Below are 22490 nucleotides of genomic sequence, written 5' to 3' on the forward strand. Positions count from 1 at the left end.
CTGGGCCATAATAATTTCCTACTGGCTCAGCATCAGTCACATTGTTAGCCTAATGCTGAAATTAGATCTTGTCTGTCACTGACATTTGTTTTCCTATCTGCACCATCTCTGTACTGCAGTACTTCCTGGCTCAATTCATGTGGGACCAACAATCCCAGTTATGTCGATACAGACATAGCAAAAAGCTTTTACTGAGCACTCCCTGCAGATAAGGCAAACCATCAAAGTGAGTGTTTCAATATGCCATTGCTCTCTTGTGTAAAATAAGAGCAACTCCCCACTACAACTTGGGGTCTTATTCCCATCCAACACCCTGCACTGGTCACAAACAAACAAACAATAATAAAAATATCATAGAATCATATCCCTTATTGCCCTGGGTTTGGCTGGGATAGAGTTAATTTTCTCCGGAGTAGCTGGCATGGGACTGTGTTTGGATTTGTGGTGGAAACAGTGTTGACAACACAGGGATGTTTTCCTTGCTGATGAGCAGTGTTTACAGGGAGCCCAGGCCTTTTCTGCTCCTCACGCATCCCACCAGTGAGGAGTCTGGGGAGGGCACAAGGAGCCTTGAGGGGACACATCCGGAACAGCTGACCCCAGCTGAGCACAGGGATGTTCCAGACCACAGGACCTCACGCTCAGCACATGAAGCTGGGGAAGCGGAAGGAAGGGGGTACATTCAGAGTGATGGTGTTTGTCTTCCCAAGGCACTGTTATGCGTGACAGAGCCCTGCTTTCCTGGGGATAGCTGAACAGCTGCCCATGGAAAGTGGTGAAGGAATTCCTTCTTTTGCTTTGCTGTGTGCATGGCGTTTGCTTTACACATAAAACTTTATCTCAACACAGAAATTTTCTCACTTTTACCCTTCTGATTGTCTCCCCCATGCACCAAGAGAGAGTGAGTGAGTGAGTGGCTGCATGGGGCTGAGCTGCTGGCTGAGGTTAAACCACAATACATGTCTAAATCCATTCCATAACTGTGTCTATGCTGTGTGCAGTCAAGCTGAGATGACTGAGCTGCTGGGACACAGTCATTCAGTTGCTGCTTCTCTTCCTCTAAAGGTTCTTCTCTAGGAAATAGAGATTCAGCATTTCTGGCCCCTGCATCAGACTTGGGTCATACAAGTTTGGGCTGTGATCTTATATATTAAACACAATTTAGCTATTACATTTATCAGTTAGGAAGCATCCAAGTGTTCAGAAGCAGTGGCAAGGAATGGAAGATGCACTTTGCTCAAATCAGGGCTGCTAGAGCCACCACACTGAAAATGCTGGAGATACCACCCTTTCCTTTTTCCCAGAAAGGGAATAGACACAAAATTATATTTCATTAAAGGGTTCTTGCAATAACCAGTGTGTTTTTCATCCTTCAGAAAATTAGAGAAACCTGGACAATTTCCTGTGTGGGTCATAAATTTCTGCTGAGCCTCTCAGGGTGCAAACTTCTTTCTGTACTCACTACTGATGATTGTACCTCAGGGGTGAGAGAAGGGATCTGAGCCCCAGTTTAAGCACACCCTCTTGCCCCGGGAGGGCTACAGCTCACAGGGTGATGGCTCTGCATCTGTATAAGCTCCAGACATTTCCAGTGCAGTTGTTTCCACTGGAGCCAGACATTGTGGGCTTCTTTCACATTTAATTGAGAGAACTAGGCATTTCTGGGGATTCAGCTCATCCTGAAGCAGACATTTAAAAGGCCAGATGAACCCTAGAAGTGCTTAAGAGGACTTTATTCATGAACAGCTTGAGGAACATTAGCCATTGAAAAGACTGTATATTGGACAAAATCCAAATTTCAGATTATAATTTAAAAATCAAACCTTTTAAACGCACATTTTAATGTAAAAACTCCGTTCAATTTACCCTTGTTAGCAAACATAGAATTACTTAATTCACAGTTTTTCAAATACCAGCCACGTTCTCAGTAGGAACTGCAAACACCATGTAGGTTATCTTCTTCTGACATCTTGTTGCCTTGTATTTCAGGAGAGCTTCGAAGAGATAAGATGCGTTCCTTCCTTCACTTCTTACCTTATCACAAAGTAATTTTGTGGTCAAGACCATTTTAAAGGACTGATTTAGAACCTCAGGGTTCGATTCCAAAAGAATTAATTTAAGATCTGGCACTCAGAAAATTCAGTTTTAGCTCAGGGCTTATTTTCCTATGAAGTTTTTAGAATCCTGGCTACTCCATTGCCTCCCACCTTGTGTTTTTAATTACTTGCCTGCTTCTGGTTACCTTCCCTCTGCCCTGTATACAAAGGCATCAGTGTGAGATAGCACCAAATATTTTGTGAAAATATTTAGAAAAAGATTCCCACATATACACTGAAAAGGCAGCTTTCATGATGGGATTCTTTTATAACCTGGAGCAAAAGACAGGCACTCTACTTCTAAAATAGACGTTAAACCAGAGGCAGACCTTTAACTTTCAGACCTTCAGGTGACTCAGACACCATGGGAGGTGTAACATTTTACATTAGCAGGGGATTTACATGCATAATGTAGTTTTAGATCATTTTGCTGCAAATTACAGCAAATTTTCATTACCTAGACAATCAATTTGACTTTTATTATTTACTTGATAGATGCTCTTTAAGGGACAGCTGGAGCTAAACTGCTAGGAGATATTCATTGATCCATTCACTTATTGATTAGCTACTTTACTTCCAAATAATCCCCCCTGTTTACTTGTCTTCATTTACTTTAGATTCTGGAAGCAGCCTGGAAATTTCACACACTGCCCAGTACTTTAATGGAAAGTATTGATATGCTGATTGTCCAAGAGGTGATTGGAAGATTTGGTAACAGCATAATCATCTTGCTGTTCTACATGCTCTTTATGAATACTTCCTTTGAAATCATTGGCTGAAAATATCGACATGTTAGGTAATGACTAAAACTCATATTTTGAATTAAACTCACCCATTTCCCCCTCAAGTGCAATGGATTTTTAATGAGTCCCTCCAGAAAACACAAGTACTCAGAAGATAAAGTAAAATAAAACTGTGATCTGAGTGGAGGAGCAGTGGGAGGTGAGGAGCTTGTAAACAAGAACTTTTTGTGGCTTTGTAGCTAGAGAACGGTAACTACAGAAATTCCTAACTGATCTCCATATTTATAAATAGGTGTCTTGATTTGACTGCAGACACCAGCCAAACCCTACACAGCCACTCACTCCCTTCCCTCCAGTGGGATGGGGGAAAGAATCAGAAGAGTAAATGTGGGAAAACTCATGGGTTGAGATAAAGACAGTTCAATAAGGAAAGCAAAAGCCATACACATGTGCAAAGAAAAACAAGGTTTTTATTCATCACTTCCCAAGAGCAGGCAGGAGTTCAGCCATCCCCAGGAGTTGGTCCCCCTCACATGTAATGGTGACTTGAGAAGACAAATGCCATCACTGTGAATGTCCCCCTTCCACCATCCCCAGCTTTTTATGCTCAGCATGATGTCATATGGTCTGGGCTACCCTGTGTCAGCTGGGTCAGCTGTTCCAGCTGAGCAACCTCAGCCTACTTGCTGGTGGGACAATGCACTAAGCAGAAAAGACATTGTGCAAGCACTGCTCAGAAATAATAAAAACATCTGTCTATTATTAATGATTTCAGTGCAAATCCAAGACATAGACCCATGCTAGCACTGTGAAGAAAATCACCTCCACCTCATCCAAAACCAGCACAACAGGTAAAAATAGAAAGGATGCAATAGTTTGGAAAGTGTCATTATTTTGCAATTGATTCTGCTAGTGTAGGCCCCCCTGACACTCCACAGAATAGGACTGAAAGATAAAACAGGTATCAGAACTTTCCACTAGCATTTCTGATTTTGAACACTGTCCTTTGTATCAGATTAGTTGGAATTGGGAATTTACTTGGCTTGAGCAAGCAATGTGGAATAGACAGACCGGTGCTGGCAAGTACGGGGGTGTGTGTGTTTGTGGGTGGGCGACTGGAAGAGGGAAAACTGCTCTGAAAATGACCCAGCTGAAATTTAACATAGCTCAGAGTAAAATAAAGATGAGGAGAAACAGCTGTGTGCCACAAGAGTGACAAAAATTAGGAGTGATACCCTTCACCTTTTTGTGATATCAGGGAACACAGAGACATCACCCAGTAATACTCCCAAGTTGCCATCATAAGTAGGCTGAGTTGTGAGCTAAGTCCCTTGGTTGCTGTCAGGAAATGTTGCTACTGCCAAGGATTCCAGCCTCCTACAATGGTAGTATGAGATAGCTCAAGAACAAAAGCATTGCACTATCAGTCCTGCACTGCCCAGGTTATGGACAAATTGTCTTCACAAGACTTTTCATCTCTGGTTTCTGAGTCCCAAACAGGGAGCATTGTTAGAGCTGCAGCTCAGGCCAAACAGGAGCTGCACAGCAGAGGGCCCTTTGCAGACTGGGCAAAGAAAGAAATGAAAATGAATGGGCCAAAGCTTTGGGACCTCCCCTTTTCATAGCACTAGAGCAGAAAAGCCAGTGGATATTGAAAGCTATGAGTCTAACTTGCTGAGCCCAGAACCTGGCAGGAGAAGAGGAAGAGGGTTCCATACTTAAGATAACCTCATCCATACTAGCAGAACATCACAGATTTGGTCCATCATAACATACTTTAATGAGCCTCTTTCTGGAGGCTCATTAAATCCCTTTTGTGTACACAAACTACAGAGTAGCTCACATCTCTAGAGACCAGTCCTAGAATTAACCATTTGCATGCCTGAGGAAGCAGTGATGAGTGTGCTCCTGAGAGCACAGAGGCAGGCCAAAGAGGTTGGGCCTGAATCCCCTGATCCCTGAATCCAAGGCTGGTACTGCTGGAGCTCAAGGGAAGATGCATGAGTTTGCCCAGATGCTTTGTGTCACTGCAGGCTCTGGAGCCCATGGTGCACAGGGGGCAGGAGAGGCCTGTCTCACTCTGAGCTCCATCCCAGTTCAATTTGCTTTCTTTCAGAAGGTTGCCAATGTATTTCCACATGTCTCAGAACTGTCCCTTGCTTTTGTTTTGATCCTTATGTTTTAAACTGGCACAGTGATGAGGACCATACCAATGCAAACAGTTAATAGCCCTTCACATGTCAAGATGAGAGAATCAAATTAGTCATTTCAGGGAATCTGAGTGCCTGGTATGACTCCTCCTTTAAAAACTGATCTCCAGCCCTGTTTTGCAGAGAGAATATTGCTTCAACAGCCAGGAGAACTGCAAATCAGAACATTACAAAGCCATAATGAAGATGAATTCTCATGGATAGATGGATATAGGCTGATATGCTAATATACCTGTTTAACTTGATAGATGCTAATGCTGATGACAAGTTTATAAATATATTTGGATCCACATTTATAATTTTGCTGCAGTGTGTTAAAAATTTGATTATCATTATATTGAATCCTTCAAAAAGCTGTTGCTAATCACAGCTCCAAACTCCCAGGCTTGCTAAGTGGCAGTTCTGTCACATACAAAATATTGCAATACATTATAACAAATTTTTATCCTTAATTACAACAGTCCTGACTTTTCATCATTATCAGTCCTGTCACTGAGCATGACACATATAAACTACTAGTATTAATTTTGTTCAGAGTTCTATTTACAGATTGAAGTCAGCAAATTTAGATTGTACCTAGAGAGATTATTGCATTTTGATCTTTTGCCTCAAACCAATGTCAGCTTCCTAAAAAATCAACTTCTACCTTATAAGAATGATTGTGAAAATAAATACGGGTTGTATACTGAGCTGATTAGAAACAAGAAAGGAAAAATTTGAGCTTCAGCTTACAACATGCTGAGAATTGGTATTTCCTAAAGAGGTCAGGTTCTCTTGGGGATGCAGATCCTCTGCAATGCACTTAGGAATAATCATTTGTCCCCCTAGATAAGAGCTGGCAGGTGTGCCAATGTGAGTTGTTGGAGACACTCCATGACCTGCAAAACCTAAAAAAGAACCATTTTATACTCAGGCTTGCTGCCACCACATCTGGAACAATGGGTCCAGTCTGGGCTCCTCAGTACAAGAAGGCCATGGAGCCCCTTGAGCAGGTCCAGTGGAGGGCTACAAGGATGTTCTGGAGCATCTCTCATGCTTAGATGAGCATCTCTCATCTAAGAACATCTAAGGATGTTCTTAGAGCATCTCTCTAAGCAACCCTCTTAGAAGGGTTGGAGGAGGGAACTGGGCCTGTTCAGCCTGGAGAAGGCTGAGAGGATATTTCATCAATGTATCTGTACTTGCGTATCTGAAGGGGGTCACCAAGAGAATGGAGCCAGGCTCTCCTTGCTGGCTCCAAGCATTGGGATGAGAGGCAACAGGCAGAATCTGATGCACTGCAAGTTCCACTCGAATATATGGAAGCATTTTACTGTGTGGGTGTCTGAGTACTGAACAGATTTCCCAGAGAAGCTCAGGGGTCTCTCTCATGGCAGATACTCAAAAGCTGTCTGGACACAACCCCAAGTGTTGTGTTCTAGGGAAATCCTACTTGAGCAGAGAATTTGGACCATATGGTCCCACCAGCAGTCCTTTTGAACCTTACCCATGTTGCCATTCTGTAATTCTGTGATCTTGCAGGAATACCAATAAGTCTTCTGTGATAAACTTGTTTGAAGGAAATTTCCCTTTCTAGCCTTTAACCACAGTGCACACAGCTAAAAAATGTGGCTTTCTCGTAATGGATCCTATAACAACTTGTCATTACTTCAGCATAATTTACTATGAAGCTAATCTCTTTTTCAGAGTATATTCCTTGTTTTTCCTGCTTATAGGCAGCCATTCAGAATCTAGCCACATTCTGAGCAACCTGAAATTATTTATTTATCCTTTATCTTTGTGGTGTAAATGGCCGGTAGTTTCATTGAGAGTCAAAGCATGGGTTGACAAGAGTGACTTGCTTGTGGGCACACAAAGTCTGCAGCAGAGCTGGGATCACAACTTGGTTTTGAGGGACAAACCCAGAAATCTCCCCTGGTGAGAGAGGAGAAGGCAGTTCATGTGGGGATGAAGAGAATCAGAGTGTGTATTGTTGACCTGAGGCCTGTGTCTATTCACTTACACATACTCAGACTGTTTGTTGGCTAATGTAGCTGGAAGTTCACTAATGTTCACACATATCCCCTCAGAAGTGATAGTGCACCTACATGTAAGATAGCTAGAAACAGGATTTAATTAGAATATGAGATAGGCTGTGGTGATCAAACACAGGGCTCAGCTAGATCTGGCCAGCCCCTTTCATCCCCTTTTTCCTTTATTTTCCCACATTTTTCCTCCTCAACTCACCTCATAGATTTCCTTCTCCCTTTCTGCATTCTTTGCCCTAAACATTGCACAGTAAATCTTGCAGGTTCCCAAAATACTGTTCCCATTGTATCCCTTCCTGAATCCCATACCATAAGCAAAAATCACCTTTAGTTTGCAAGGCATCTGGGAGAGAGTTTCTTGGCAGACTTCTTTCTCACTAGCTACCAAGGTTTAATCAGTTTTATCTGATGTTCTTGGGAGCAGCCAGTGTTGTCTGGTCCATTTTCCCTGATGAAGTTACTGAGGTTTCTCTTCCTGTCTTTGTTCTCCCTGCATCTTTGTGTTAACAGGGATCACACTTTTAGTCACACAGCCCAACATCCGAAAGGTAACGAGGAATCACACTGGACCTTTTATTCTGTGCTGGCTAAGAAACTGAGGTGTACAAAATGCTTTCACAGACGAAGAGCTTCCCACCTAATCTCAGCAAACCAGAAGATCCTGCTTCTTGGGAGCTGCTAAGGAGGCTCCCATCCCCCTTGCTTTGCCTCTGAACCCCAGTTGCTGCATGTAGTCAGGGTGAGTTGGCAGGAGCCCACCAGGTGGTGAGATGGCCACACTGGGGTGCCACACGAACCCCGGGAAGGAAGGGCAGCAGCTGGAGATCTGTGCCCTGGCAGGTAGAGGAAATTCCCAGAGCCACATCCCTCAGGAGTCAGAAACCACTCCTCCTTCTCAGACCCCCTTCTGGAAACTAGCTCCCAAGCTGACTTCTATGTGGGAATTAGCTATCAGTGGTTAAAATACCACTGAAAAACTAACAGAAGCTACATCTAAGTATTCAAATAAAAGCCTTATTTTAAATTAAAAATTAAATTAATCTTTCCAAATGCTGTGAAACCCTTATCAGTAAATCTCCACAAGCTTCTCTGAGTATGTTAAACACGAATTGTAAGAATTCTGCTTGAAACATTATTATTGTGCAGATCAGCTGAGCACAGTTTTAGAAATAATTTGGCAGCTTCTTACTGCTATAAACTGGCTTTAATTCTTAGCTAAAATACCTTCAGCACTAAGCCTTCCTCTCCAGCTTTTAAATACATGCTGCAAGCTTTTTAGAGAGTTAAACTGTATTCTATACACATGCAGATCTACTTATGTACTTGACACTCACACAGGGGAATAATTTTAAACCAAAAGGTACCACTTAATGAACCGCTCATGATTTTTGCATGAAAGCAGAATGGCACACAGTAACATGGGTTTCTTCCTGGTCATCATATACTGAAAAATGTTCCTTAAAACAAGGCCCACTCCTGCTCCCACTGAAACCAAGCAGGGTCAGGATTGGGCCCCTAGATTGAAAATGCAATAGAAATTTCCCAAATGCGAGTTTCAGAGCCTTACTAGGATAGTAAACCCTATGGCTGGCTCTGATTTCCCTTTGTACTTGGCACTTCCCCCTGTACTGGGCACTGGTGAGGCCAAACTTTGAGTATTGTGTCCAGTTCTGGGCCTCTCAATTCAGGAGGGACATTGAGGTGCTGGAGTGTGTCCAGAGAAGGGCAACAAGGGTGGGGAAGGGCCTGGAGCACAAGTCCTGTGAGCAGCTGAGGGAGCTGGGGCTCTTCAGCCTGGGGAAAAGGAGGCTCAGGGGTGACCTTAGCACTCTCTACAACTGCCTGGGAGGAGGCTGGAGCCAGGTGGGGCTTGGCCTCTTCTCCCAGCCAGCCAGTAACAGAATGAGAGGACATGAGAGAGACATAGTCTTAAACTGAGTCAGGGGAGGTTTAGGTTGGATAGTAGGAGGAATTTCTTCACAGAAAGGGTGATTAGATATTGAAATGAACTGCTCAGGGAGGTGCTAGAGTTCCTATCCCTGGAAGTGTTTAAGAAAAGACTGTACATGGCACTCAGTGCCAAGGTCTATTTGACAAGGTGGTGTTTGGTCATAAGTTGGAGTTGATGATCTCAGAAGTGATTCTGACTGGCTATGGAAATACCTTGTCTTCTAGTTAAGGAATAAAGTTTAGAAGAGCATGCATCAGAAGATGTAAGGGGAGGCTTTTTGAAAGCAATATACCCCTTGGTGTTTGCAGAAGGTGTTGAGCGAGCACGTATGCCCCTGCAGGGGTGCAACTCGGACGCAAACTCTTCCAGGCGTTCCTAAAGGGTTCCTGTCCGCCGCTGCACGGCAAGCGGAGAGTTTGTTGTAAGAAACGCCAATGCCACCGCAACCCGGCCGTCAAAACTGGCCGGAGGTGTCTGATGGGTAGCAGACGTGAGGAAGATGAGGCGGCCCTTCAGCCTTGCGGACAGGGCGGCGGCGGCCGCGGGTGGGCACGGCCGCCCAGCGGGGCGGGGCGGGGCGGCGGCACCACCCCCGGGCCCTCCCCCGGGCCGGCCCCCGCACCGCCGCTCCCCGCCGCAGGCTCCGTCGGGCCGGACTGGCGGAGCAGCCCCGAAGTTTGCGGGGCGGCCGGCGCGGGGCCATGTGGCTGCTGTGGCTGCTGCTGGGCTCGGCGGGTGAGTGCGGGCGGGGGCGGTGCCCCGGGGCGCTGCCCGCCAGCGAGGGGGCGGCTCCGCTCGGCGGGGGAGGGCGCCGGGGCCTCCTCGGCACCCCCGCCTCCCTGGGCGGCTCGTGGCGGGCCGGGGGCGCCGCCGGCCGCCCCTCCCCGGGCTGCGCTCGCCGCGCTCCCCTCCCTTTCCGGCCGGGCCGGGCCGGGTTGCCCACGGCGGGGGTGCGGCGGGTGCGTGTCGGCCCCTCCGCCCCTCGGGGCGTGCTGGGGGTGGTCCCGGCCCCAGCGGGGGTGAGCGGGGCTGGCGTGGGGCGAGGCGCATGGAGAGGGGCCGAACCGGGCATCGAAGTCTCCGCCGGGCCGAAGGGGCCGCGGCTCCGCTGGTGCATCCCGGGGCGCGCCCCCTTCTCCTTTGCGAGGCCGCCTTGGGGCCAGGGAGGCCGTGGCGGGTGCGGGCGACCCTGCGGCGGTGGGCCCGCGTTGGGATGTGGCCAAGTGAAGCGCTCGGGTCCTGCCTGGCTTTACTTGGGGTGCGGAAAGGGGATTTCATACTTACTGCTCATATTCGTCTGTATAGAAACTCTTTCTCCCCGCCACGGTCGGCATATGCCTGTCAAAATTGGCGAGTTGGTGATGTTTTGTGCAGCTTTGCTGCAGGTGTGAATTATTTCTGCAACATGATCTTAGCGGGCACTTTTCCAGACAGTGTAAGTAGCCTGGCTGCATGCTGCTGTGTCTGTTTCCGAATCACGCCTTGGCGATGAAGTGATGACACACAGTGTGTAAAACTCAGATTATCAAGCTCAAATTATTTTCATTTCTCGTCTTTTAAGAGTATTTGTTGTCATGAAGAACTCGTAAGTTTCACAGCTTCTATGCTAAAAGTTCGAGTTTGGTGTAGACGGATAGGAAGGAGGAGAAGAGTTACAGGACTTACACTGTTTTGAAATTCGACAACTGCAAACTTTGACTGTGACACTCATAAGTCTTTGGAGGTTTAGGTATCTTTGTAAAACTACTTCCGCCATTCCATTTTTGGGAGGCTTCAGATGAAGCTTAGGTTTGTTTACCTGGATTGTGTTGCCTTCTTCCTTATTAATTTCCATTCTATTACTGCCGAAATTTCATGTAATTATTCACAGCAAGTTACATGTTTCCATGTGTTGAATATATTTGCTTGTAATACCACCCTTAGACTAACATGGAGGGATCACATCTACAAGATACTGATCTTGACATCTGAAGGTTTCCCAGCCACCCACACCCCATATTCCTGCTCCACCTTGGCTTGGGGGCAGTGACAAAGACCTGTTTCTTGTGTGGAAGTTGGTACTTCAGCTTTTTGACTACTGGCTGTGGTTCTTGCACAACGTTCTTGCAGTTACTTAACCAGAGACTCTGGTTTACTTTGGGGCAGATTCAAAGAAATTTCTGAAACTTCTTTTTTCATGTGTTCTGTTTTTCTTTTGAAAAATAAAGTAGGGGGTCTTCAGGGATTTGTTTTTTAGATGTTGCTTCCTCTGTATATTTTGGCGTCCCTGCAAGCTTCCCACAGGGAGCATAAGTTTGTCTCTGCCTGGCCTTCACTCTGTTTTGAATTTTACTTCTGGTAACTCCTGATATAAAATATAAATACTTCTTTTCCTATTGAATCTTTTTTGGGTACAGATGGGAAACCGTGCAACCCTAGGGATGAATTTCAGTTAACAGAAGATAAACAGAGTATAGCGTCCCTGTCTAAACAGTCGTTCTGCTAGCATGCAGAAGTAACTGTTGACTTGCATTGGCAGTGAACCTTAGCAAGGCAAAGTTATCTTTTATTTTTGTCCTTATTCATAATATTGTAGTTGTATCAAGTAGTGCTTTCCATCCTGAAAAAGCCTATCTGCATGGGAAAAGTTTTACTTTGTTATGATACTCGCGTTTGAACTTACACCAGGCTTGTTAATTTCAGTTGGTAACTAACTGGTAATTGATCAGAAAGAGACTATGGATCTGAAGTTTCAGCCTCTGTTCCTTGCACAGGAGCTTCCTGGTTACCTTCCTTTCCTCTTCTAGTCCCCATCTCATGTCAAGTCTCATCAAGCTCTTGGGCAGCTCACACACCATGCACCCAGTTTCTTTCATCTCTCGTGCTCTTGCCAGCGTAAGCAGGTCAGGCTCAGCTCGGATCCCCTCCTGCTGCCCTGTACATGTCATAGTGTGACCCAGTTTCCAGCACTTTGCTTTGGCTCAGTGTCTGCCCAGGAGTTCCTGGATGTAGGTTAGGTCCTGCAAGGATTCCTGTTTCCAGCTCAGACTGTAACAACATTATCAGGTTAAGTTAATATAGAAGGTCTGTTAGTTAGAAAACAGACATCTATGTTTATCTTCTACTGCTTGTATGAAGTAATGGAAGCTGATCTACACACAGTTACAGTGAGTTTTGGAAAGGATTGTTTCAGTGAATTGCAAGTACACTACAACTGAAAACCCAATAAAATGTAAACAATCCCTAACAGAAAAATGAGTTCTGTAATCTTGACTGCCACTGTACTGTGTATTCAAGACAATTTTTTTAGTTTAAAGAAACCTAAATCCTACTGAACATGTTTTGAACATAGATTTGTGTATTTTTTTCTTCGACCTGTATATCATCCATTAAGAAGAAAAATGGCAGGAGTCAGAAACATTCAGGTAAATTAACTGCTTTTACAAAGTGAGCAAAAAGGGACACAGTTTCTTCTGACAATTATACACCTTTCTGTTTTAACTGAAGAAGGTTTTACAATGTCAGTCTTTGACTGGGGAATCAAAATGCAATGCACAGCTGGGATTTCTAAGTATCATCCCCAGGAGTCAGTTCAATATAAGGGCCTTTCTGATACATTAGTCAAATATATAATGTAGATATTATGCCTCTTAAAATATACTCACCTTGCTCTGTATTAAGGGAAGCTTCTGTGTCTTATTCCCTCCAGTATTTTGGTCTAAGATTGTTAGAATCAGGACCCATTCTACAGATAGCATAAACATGAAGGGCCACACGTGTGCTTTCATTACATTTTCCAACTTCACCTCAAAGTCTTGCAAAAAACCAGAACATCCCTAAAATCAGGCAGGGATAGGAGCTACTTGAAGAGTTGTGTTACCTCATTAGTCTGTATTGTGTACTTAAAACTTCCACATGGTGTTAAGGAGATAGCCATTATTTCCTTACATGGGTCTTCATTTGTACTGACATTCAGAGGTATTGCTAATAGTGGAATTTTTTTGCTGAAAACCTTATGTACTGCATGGCAGGAGTAATCAGCAGTACTGAGTGGTGGTCTCCACTGTTAGATAAGCAGAGAGAAAAAAGCCACTGTCTACTTGAATACTCGTGTCTGTATTGTATATTCAGTAGGTCTGTTCTGTGTTTTTCAGGCAGTCCTCTTGAAAACTCTTAAACTGAGTCTAGTGCTTCATAACCATTGTTTGTCTTTCTTGGTACATAAGCCAGCTGTGAGCGTGGGTAGGACATCAGTGTGAGAGAGATGGAGAAAGATTCCTGGAGTTGGTAAGTCAAGAAACTTCCAGCTTGGGACAGTAATAAACAACAAGCACTGGATATTTGCTGAAGATATGAGTCTGCCAGTGGTCATAATGAGAGCAGCCAGGGGTACTCACTCCAATGCAAAGCTCCCCAGCCATGCTGAGGAGAATGTGGGATTTGTCACAGGAGCCTGTGCCCACACACACAAGTTGTTTTGAATCAGTTTCTGGTTATTCGACATTTGATGTTTGAGGCTGTTGTCAGACTTTACTCTTGCAAGTACATTTTTTGTGCAGGGACTGAAATAAGCAGAGGATGATTTGGGGGAGGTGTGTCCTTGGCTAGATTTAAACAGATTTCTCTTACTCACTGAATGTGGGGAGTTGCAGGGCCCAGGAGCTTCCCAGCATCCCATCTTGCCTGGCACAATCCCTGCAAAGAGTCTGCAGTTGCCAGGTTGAGAGGGAGGAAGCATGACTGCAATGTTGCAGTCACATGTTGTGATAGGAAAAGGAGATTGTTATAAAGAAAATAGTAGTAAAAATGCACCCTTTGTACAAATGTGAAAGGGGGCAGTGACAAAGACCTGACAAAGACAAGCATGCCGTCAGTCTGTAGTGCTTGATATACTGAGACCAGCAAGCTCCATACCTCTTTGGAGAAAAAAGTTTCCTGGTGATACTATAATACGTTTATTGTGACAATAGGAACCTGCATCCTGCTTTCATTCTTATGCTGATTATCTACTGGGTGAGGAATAAAATGGTTCCCTTTGCTGTAAATCTGGTAGACTGTAACAGGGTTATGTTGATTTGTTAAGTAGCAGTGATGAATTCAGCTGGGATTCAAGCATCTCTGTGTTTCAGTGCAGTATGGGAAGGCCTAATTAAAAATTAATTTGTCACCTGGAGAAAGAATTTGTTTTGGTTTTTGTTTGTGTTATTTACGTTTTTTAAATTTTAATTTATTTTTCCAAACCGGTACCTTTTACCAGAGTAGTGTCTGTCATATATCCTGTTCTGTGGTTACTCTTTCTGTCTATGTGAGCAGAAATGCAATAATGGAGTAGGCCTGAAAAATCTATAGCTGAGATCTGCTGTGATGGTAGCCGTGCTCTCCATTTCAGTGTCTCATCTGTTGTAGAAGCTGATGAGCTTTATGAATTGCTAGAAAGCCTGGAAGACTGTTCAGTTGTCCTGCTTGCTGCAGACTGGAGCTGTGGATACTCTGCCTTTGGTGCAAGACACTCTGTGATAACTATTTCAACTGACATTTTCAGGGTTTGAAAGGATTTGAAAACAGCTTCATTATCAGTTGGCAGGTTTCAAAGATGAGGAAGGAGAAACATCTTGGGTCTCAATAGTTGGGTTTTGGCATTTTTGTCTTTTCGAGTATTAAAACAACTCTTCTGTCCTGGCAGGATCTCATAATGGGCTATATCTAAGATGCAGAATGGAATATTTCAAGTGAAAACAGTTTAAATTATGTATTTTAAGGCAGCTCTCAAGTGAAACATAGAATGACAGATTGCCCTTTGCTTGAAGTGTAAATAGATCATGGCTGGAAGTAATTGTATAGTCGGCCATTAGGATAATCAGTTTATCATACACTTACTGACTGCTATAGAATTTTTGAGGAGGAGGTCATATATATTAAGAAAAAAAAAAACCAAACCAACAACAAAATTGAAAATTAAACAAACAGCTTAAGAAAAAACAAGCAAACAAAACACCATGGCAGAAAGTACTTGTCTAAATTAGTTACCTCTGATAGTGAAACTTTTGATTTATATGATCAATGGAGTTTTGCACTTGCAAGGACTGTGTGTGTGTCCAGATTAATTGACATCTAGAAGCTTGTAAACTGCAGTAACTTGATCAGATATTTAGTTTCTTTCATGCAGCCTCTTGTGCTAGTGAAACTGTCAGACTAAAAGGCATTTTAGGCCAACCTCACCTTGCATGCAGTGTTGTCTATCAGGACAGAAAAATCCTTTTAGGAGAGAAGATGGTGTAATAGTAGCTGGCTTGGTGTGTGGGTGTGTTTAACTTGCACATGGGAAATGCTGAGGCAGTGAGATTTCTAAATGGAGCCCTTGGTCTCTTGTTGCTTATAGAGATCCCCACTTACCCACTTCTTGGTTGCAAAGGAACTTGTGGAATCACATACTTATTTTAGTTGCAGCCTATACAAATGCGTACTCTTTGGAAGTTGGAGAGAAATAATAGGTAGCTCCTGTTAGTGTGAGAAATGTGTTGAAGAATTGGGGAATCATATGGGTGGATAATCAAAAGGCCCTAGAGGAACAAAATGAAAATGGAAGCAATTTGGGGGGGGTGGGGTGGCTGCTGATAATTTTTTCCTCTGTGTTTCTTAAGCCTTCTTCCAGCCGTGGGCTGGACAGCTGTGAACTTGTCACAATTAAAACATATCAAGCAAAGCTCCTCTTTGTCAATGTGTAAATGGTTGAGTAAGTTGCTGTGTCACATGTCAGAGTGAACAGGGAGCTGAGGTAATGAATGGAAGGTGATGTGGCTGTGAAACTGCTAAAATCTGGGATCATTTAGGATTGGGAGCTAATGAACTCCTGATACTATGTCTTCTTAGCCAAAAAAATTCTATTTTAAAATGGCTTTGGTATCTCTCAAGGAGCCTGAGACTTAACTTGTTAAAGATTGGGAAGTCTATAAGTATAATATGGTTGAAATATGCTGTTGTGTTATGAAATAGCTTGTTTCAGTAGGGGCAAAAATACAGTTTTCCAGGTTGTAGTGCTATTTTTATTCTTTAGTAGGGATTCTGATTAGTTTTTTCCCTTCTAAATTAAAGGAGAAATCCCTAAGTACTGCACCTTGCCCTGGGTCTCTGGTGTTGTGTTGTCTTTTATCTGCTTAGACAGATTCCAGATGGCTCCTAGGGAATGTGATCAGGAAGATTCCTGGTTCAGGATTCTCTTATTGAAAATTTTAGATGGAAACCAGTTACATCACATGAGGTATCCTGTGTTGGTCTATTTTGAAACTGTTGGGTTTGTTGGATGAAAAGTTAGATTTTAGGTAACATTTTCCTGTGAGGCTTTATCTCTGTTTTCATAAAATGTAATAATGTTACGGCAGCAAGTAGGTTGTGGTTCCATTAAAAATTAAGATGTGAATTCTGGCTATTAAGTATTTGTGTTCAAATTCCATCACTCCTTGGAGTAATTTCTCTTGCTTTATGTATTTTAGATGAATTTATCACTTCAATTGTTAATGAGTCAGATGATGCTTATAGCTCCAGACACAATGCTATTGCCAGCCATGTGTATATGTGTCAGCTGAAAACTTGTATTCTTCTGGGCAAAGCTGTTCACCATTTTAGTGCTGCAGGATCCATACAGGGGGATAGAATAGAAGAAAATAAAGGTAGTGTAGAAAGTTATCTTACCCCTAAGGAGTTGCAGCTGGGCCGATTATCAAAGATTAGGAACAGGCCTGACTTTAACAGGGCACAGCTGTAACCAATGAGAAGGAGAGTGCTATAAAGAGTGGGGTGGCTGGTTGAGAAGGGAACTGGAGTCAGTGGCTGCTTTGTGAAGGAGAAAGAGGCAGTGCTCTGAGGAGCTGCCCACGAGAAGCACCAAGAAGGTATGGAACTTTTGTGATAAGGAGACAACAGTATGGAACCCCTGCAATGAGATGACAACAGATCTGTTCCAGGTTGTGTAGCTGATCAGGGTATGACTTTGGGCAAGATTTAATTCTTTCCTCACTATATTCACTCCTCTTTTATTTGTCTAATTTTTATTTTTTTGACACCAGCTTTCTTACTATCTTTCTCTGATGCTGTTAGTGCTACCCTAGTTTTAGTCAAGAGCTATGTGCCACAAATATCAGGCATATGTTTTTACAGTTCAAAATAGTGGGTTTGGCATTTAAGAGATGTTCTGCCTTGCCTGGTATGGATTTGATGTGAGGTAAGTAGATTTTTCTTGATATGATAATTTTTATCAGGTATTCCTGTTTTTTTCCCTTTCTTCTTTGTTGTTAGCGTAAAGGTATTAAGATTCCTCAAACATAGGAGTGTTAGGTGTACAAAGATGTGAAGCATGATAGAGACACACAAATTAATGTACTTATGAAAATCCATGTATTTGTCAAGTTGTACTTTCCCTGCCTTTTGTAAGGCAGGGCAGGAGCTGACAACTTGGAGTACTGTTGCTTGTCTGCGGTGCTCTGCACAGGTAACCCATGGTTCAGGACCATGTCAAACCTGCTAAATGATGGCTGCTTGACGGGGAATGCAGTTACTACTCACACATGGCTACAGAAGGGAACACTTGAGCTTGCAATTTTGAGTTTCGAGGCTGCTAATTCAGTCTCAGGGCTGGTATTCTGCTGCTGCCTCCCAATGCAAGAAGTTATGTTAAGGGCTGTTAAATGTTTCTGCTTCTATTTGTATAATCTTCGCTAAAATTCTGCAGCTAAAGATAGCCATTATTTCTCTGATTGTGAGTCCCTTTCTTGTCAGATTTAAACTCCTTTCTTTTTCTTTCTTTGCTTGCATCCTTGTTCTCTTGTTGTGAAGCTGCGTGCTGATGACTTAGTCTCTACATGCTTCTTTTCATAGATGATTTATGCCCCTTCCTTCCTCCTCTCAGTATCCTTTTCTCTTTTTTTCCTTCTTGCCTCATGACCTCACCAAAGTGCATCCATTGATGATGCATAGAGCTAGCCATGGATTTCCTCATCATGCCTCTGTACTTAAAAAGAAAGATGCTGTTATGTATACTTACTATATTTATGCCAAACTTACAGTTAGGAATTGTCATTTTTCTGTTGCCTCTATCTATTGCAGGTCTTCTGCTTCACTCTCCCACCAGTGCTGGGCTTGCTTTTCTTCTCCCTGTCCTTCCTGTCCATTGCTTAGCTATGCTGTGTGCTAAGGCTCACATTTAGGCTGTGTAGGACTTTGCTGCTGTGTTTGGGAGGTGGAGTTTAGTAAGAGCAGACTGCTTGGGATTTGGTCTTACTTAGTTTCTGGTACAATTTATAGGTGAAATGTGCATCTTAAGCAAATGAGCTGTTTCTCGGGGACCATTAATGAAGGATCGGTAATATTTACATGACATGATGAAAGGCATTATTTATAAATTGCTAAATCATTTGTGAATGCATTGTTAAATATGTGCAGTCATAGACTAGTTAGAGAGTTAAATATGTAGAGTTGCTTCACCTGCCAAAGCGCATCAGTTCTTCATAAATTGGTAGAGTCAGCATGTGTGACCTTCAAAGGAAACACACTGCAATCAATGAGTTTCAATGGCCAAATAAGTCCTATCCTGTTAGCCAGCCTCCTGCCAATGGCACAAGTTGCTCTTGTGGCTGGGTCCAAAACTGTGAAGTCTTAAAAGCTGGGTGGAACTGCACACTCCTAAGCTGAATATATGGTTATATGGAACCTGATGTGCGTGGTTTTTGTCCTGAGGAGAATGGCTGTCCACCAAAAGAGTTTGAGGCTCTGATGGTGATCTTGGATGGGTGATCTTGAAGATGCCAAACTAAATCTTCCATGATCTGATAAACAGTAAGAAATGCCTTCTCAAGGCCTTGGCATTATGTAAAATCTGAACATCTTTGCTTGTTTGTGTAACTGGAAAAGCACAGTATAGATGCTGCAATCAAGATCTGCTCAGTCTGGTAGAAAGCAGCCTGCACTTGTGAAATCCTGGAGTCTGGAAGAACTTACTGCTCAATCACTATTAAAAGACCAAGTCCTTGAACTAAGTAGGCATAATTCAGAATTGGCTAAGGAAGATCAGTGTTTGTGGTGATTGCTGTCTTTCAAACTCAAAAAAGGCTTCTTTTTCCTTTCAGCAAGTTTTTTAGAAGGTAAAAAGAAGATGGAGGGGGAGAAAACAATCCATATGGCTGAAGTTCAGTACCTGGTTGTGAGTGAAATGAGAGCATAAATGGACTTACAGGTAGAATTGTGAAAAAAACCAACCCAAAACACTGAACTTTTAAATGAGCAGATCATTCATTTCACTATGTAACCAGGGTTCTAGATGTTAAACTTGACATTAATTGAATCAAGTCCTGTTGGAATTCTGATTTATGTTCTCTAAGAAGTGTTTGGTAGCCCTGTCTTAAAAGGTGAGATCTACATACTCTTTTTAGGCATTTTCAGTCCTGTGAATATACTGGCTTTGAATATCAGCAAGTGTGGAGGGAGAAGTACATCCCTGTGATATTTTTCAGCTTACACATTCTTAATCCAACCACAAGCATTTGTCCTTTTGTGGTCAGATGGAGGACTTCCCTCTGTTATCTGCAAGCAGTATTTAAATTTCAGGAACCTATTCTTATCTCCTCTGAAAATGGAGCTTCCATGTGCAGTATACAAATCAAGAATTTGCTTCTGTCCAAAGATCAAAGTGGTCTGTCTAGAACATTAACAGAGTACTTGGAAGATAAAAAGGACATTGATAGTAGAGTTCCTAAGAGGATTTTTAAACAATATGAGTTGGCAGTACCAGTTGTACCCTGAAACTCTTCCATGAGGAATGTGAGCTTCTAAATTGCAAGTTTGAAGTAGAGTGTTGTCAGATTTTTTCCCTTATAGGGATTACTGTCAGTATCATGTTTTTTGGAATGTTTTTCATTGCAACCTTTCTTTTCAAAAAGAGAGTCCAGAATAGCAGTGACCTTATTTTGTACTTGAATTATATGTCCAGTAAGGTTAAGAGCACAATAGCCATTTTTCTTCTTCAGATTTTCATAAAATGAGAGACAGTGTTTTTCAGTGTAATTTCATATTTGCACTGCAATTTCAAGTGATTGAAATGCCTGCCCTTTTCAACAACTGAGGTATTAGACATTTCATGGAATACTCCTGATTCAGAGGTCCTGCATGTATTCTTTTTTGAGGTAGCATGTGAGAGTGTGTGTCTCTTAGTTACATCAACAGAGTCCACCCAAAAGTGGTGGGTAGTTGATGACATTGGTTTGCACAGCTGCACCTTTTCATCAGTCTCAAGTTTTTCAATAGAGTACAGAAAGGGTTTGCCATTCTTATGCAAAATTGTGCATGTTAGTTACACAGGAAAGGCCCAGTGTCTCTTCCTGCTGTGGCTTTGGTAATGTTCAGGCTTTCAAAGTTAAAGGATCTTTACTTATTAATGGTTTCTACATGAGATAGACTTCAGCATCTAATCAGATTGAATATCCTTAAAATTTCTAATGGGATCCTTGAAAATCTGCCAATGGACTATATAGGTTTTCTGATGAATTGTTTTAATTGAGCTCTGCCTTGCTATTTGGTTAACAGTCTTCAGGGTAGCCTCAGGCTGCTTACTTTCCAATTTCCTTGTGTTATCTGTAGATAAATGTCCACCTCATTGGAGCTTAATGGCCAATTAGCTGAGTCAAATAAAATCTGGAAACACAAGAACCAGTGCTGGTCATTGGCAGGATATTCATGTCCTAACTGAGGTTGAATCCAGAGTTGCTGACCTGCTGACTGCCACTGCTCCTTGTGAGTAGTCTCATGGGGAAACTGCTCAGCCACAGTTTAGCTGGTTTTTCCCTGCAGTGTTGGTACTTTTGTTTCCTCATCAGTAGTTGCAAAATGAGGCAGATTTCTATTGTGAGCAAACTTTCCAGTTGGAGAAGCAATCAGTGTAACTTCCTTTGGGCCTGTATCGAAAGACCTCTGTAAGGCCCGTTAGATCCTGTTAAAATTAGGCTCACATACAGTCATAGACTCACCAAGGTTGGGATAGCCTTTCAAGACTGGCTCCAGCCTTTGACTGAACACCAACATGTCAACTAAACCGTAGCACTAAGTCTCATGTCCAGTTGCTTCTTGAATACTTCCTGGGGTGGTGATGCCACCATCTCCCTGGGCATCCCGTTCCAGTGCTCACCCTTTCAGTGAAAAAATTCTTCCTAATGTCCAGCCTCAACCTCCCCTGGTGCAGCTTGAGGCTGTCCTCTTGTCCTGTTGCTGGTTGCCTGGGAGAAGAGGCCAAACCCCACTTGGCTACAACCTCTTTTTGGGCATTTGTAGAGAGTGATGAGGTCCCCCGAGCCTCCTTTTCTCCAGACTGAACAATACCAGCTCCCTCAGGACCCATACTTCACCTTGTTGAGCCTCATACAGCTAGCTTTGGCACATTGATCCGGCCTGCGCAGCAGGTCAGCACTCCTGCCCAACTTAGCACTGTCTGCAAACTGGCTGACAGGACACTTGGTCCTCTCAGTCAATTTAATGCCTCATTGATAGAGGTATTAAACAGGACTGGACCCAACACTGAGCTCTGCAGAGCACCACTTATGAGTGGCCACCAGCTGGATGTACGTTCCCCAGTAGGCCTGGCTATCCAGCCAGTTTTTAACCTAGCAAAGAGTGCATGATTCAGACTTCTAAAATATCAGGTGGTTATCTCCAGTTTGTAAAGGAAGCATGTCTGATATGGGATGTCTCAAATGAGCAGTGGCATTGAGGAAATAGAATGATCTTTGCACCTTTGCCAGTCTGGCCCTTGAAGATGGAATATGTTTGGTGTTTGCAAACACGAGCCTTCCAAGCTACTTTGCACATTCCTGTAAGAAAACTAATTTAGCACAGATTTAGTTACTGTTCCAGCATTGTTTGTTTTGGTTTAGAAGGACTGTGTTGGCCTGTTCTGTTGGAAAAAATGTATTACTGAAATGCTGTAGTAAATGTTTTGGTTAGAGAACCATTTGAGTGATCTTAACTGTCAAAATTAAACCCTAGGTGTAAGCAGCTATACCAAGAGCTAGTTATTGTATAGTTCCAGGGCAGAGTGATTTTTGGATACTTTGAAACATACAGATTTATAATCGATTTTCAAACAAGCTTCCCAAGTTGTTCCCTTTTCCCACTAATCACATCCCAGCATTAAACAAAGTAAAGGGTATGTGCAAAAGGAAAACAGAAATTGAACCATACCAGGTGTTCTTGTTGGACCTGTAAGTGTAAATAAGAGGGCAGTTAATTTCTGTGTCTAAAATGGTTTGAGTTTCTTAGGTCTAGGGGATCACTTATCTCTAGAGAGTTACTATGTGAACTGAATCTAGTTGGTAGTTGGAGCTGCAATTTCCCAAACTCCTTCCTGCTTATCTGTTATTTTAGTCAGAATCCAGGAACTGTGTATCAGCTGCATACCTGCATAACTCAAAGATTTTTGATTATAAAAATATAAAAAGGCCTGTTTA

General features: G+C 43.0%; 1 protein-coding gene across 1 annotated transcript in view; it reads left to right on the top strand.

Moving 5' to 3' along the window:
* The first annotated feature begins 9708 nt into the window (after positions 1–9708).
* Positions 9709–22490, top strand: part of LDLRAD3 (low density lipoprotein receptor class A domain containing 3) — a 103407-nt gene continuing 90625 nt past the window's right edge. The window contains exon 1 of the mRNA XM_054275421.1: positions 9709–9762. Within this exon, the coding sequence (XP_054131396.1) occupies positions 9729–9762 (34 nt within the window). The 5' untranslated portion in view covers positions 9709–9728. The remainder of the gene's footprint in view (positions 9763–22490) is intronic.

The sequence above is a fragment of the Melozone crissalis genome, unplaced genomic scaffold, assembly GCF_028551555.1.
Source record: "Melozone crissalis strain CALT ecotype California unplaced genomic scaffold, PUWL_Pcris_2 ptg000018l_1, whole genome shotgun sequence".
NCBI classification, from domain to species: Eukaryota; Metazoa; Chordata; class Aves; order Passeriformes; family Passerellidae; genus Melozone; species Melozone crissalis.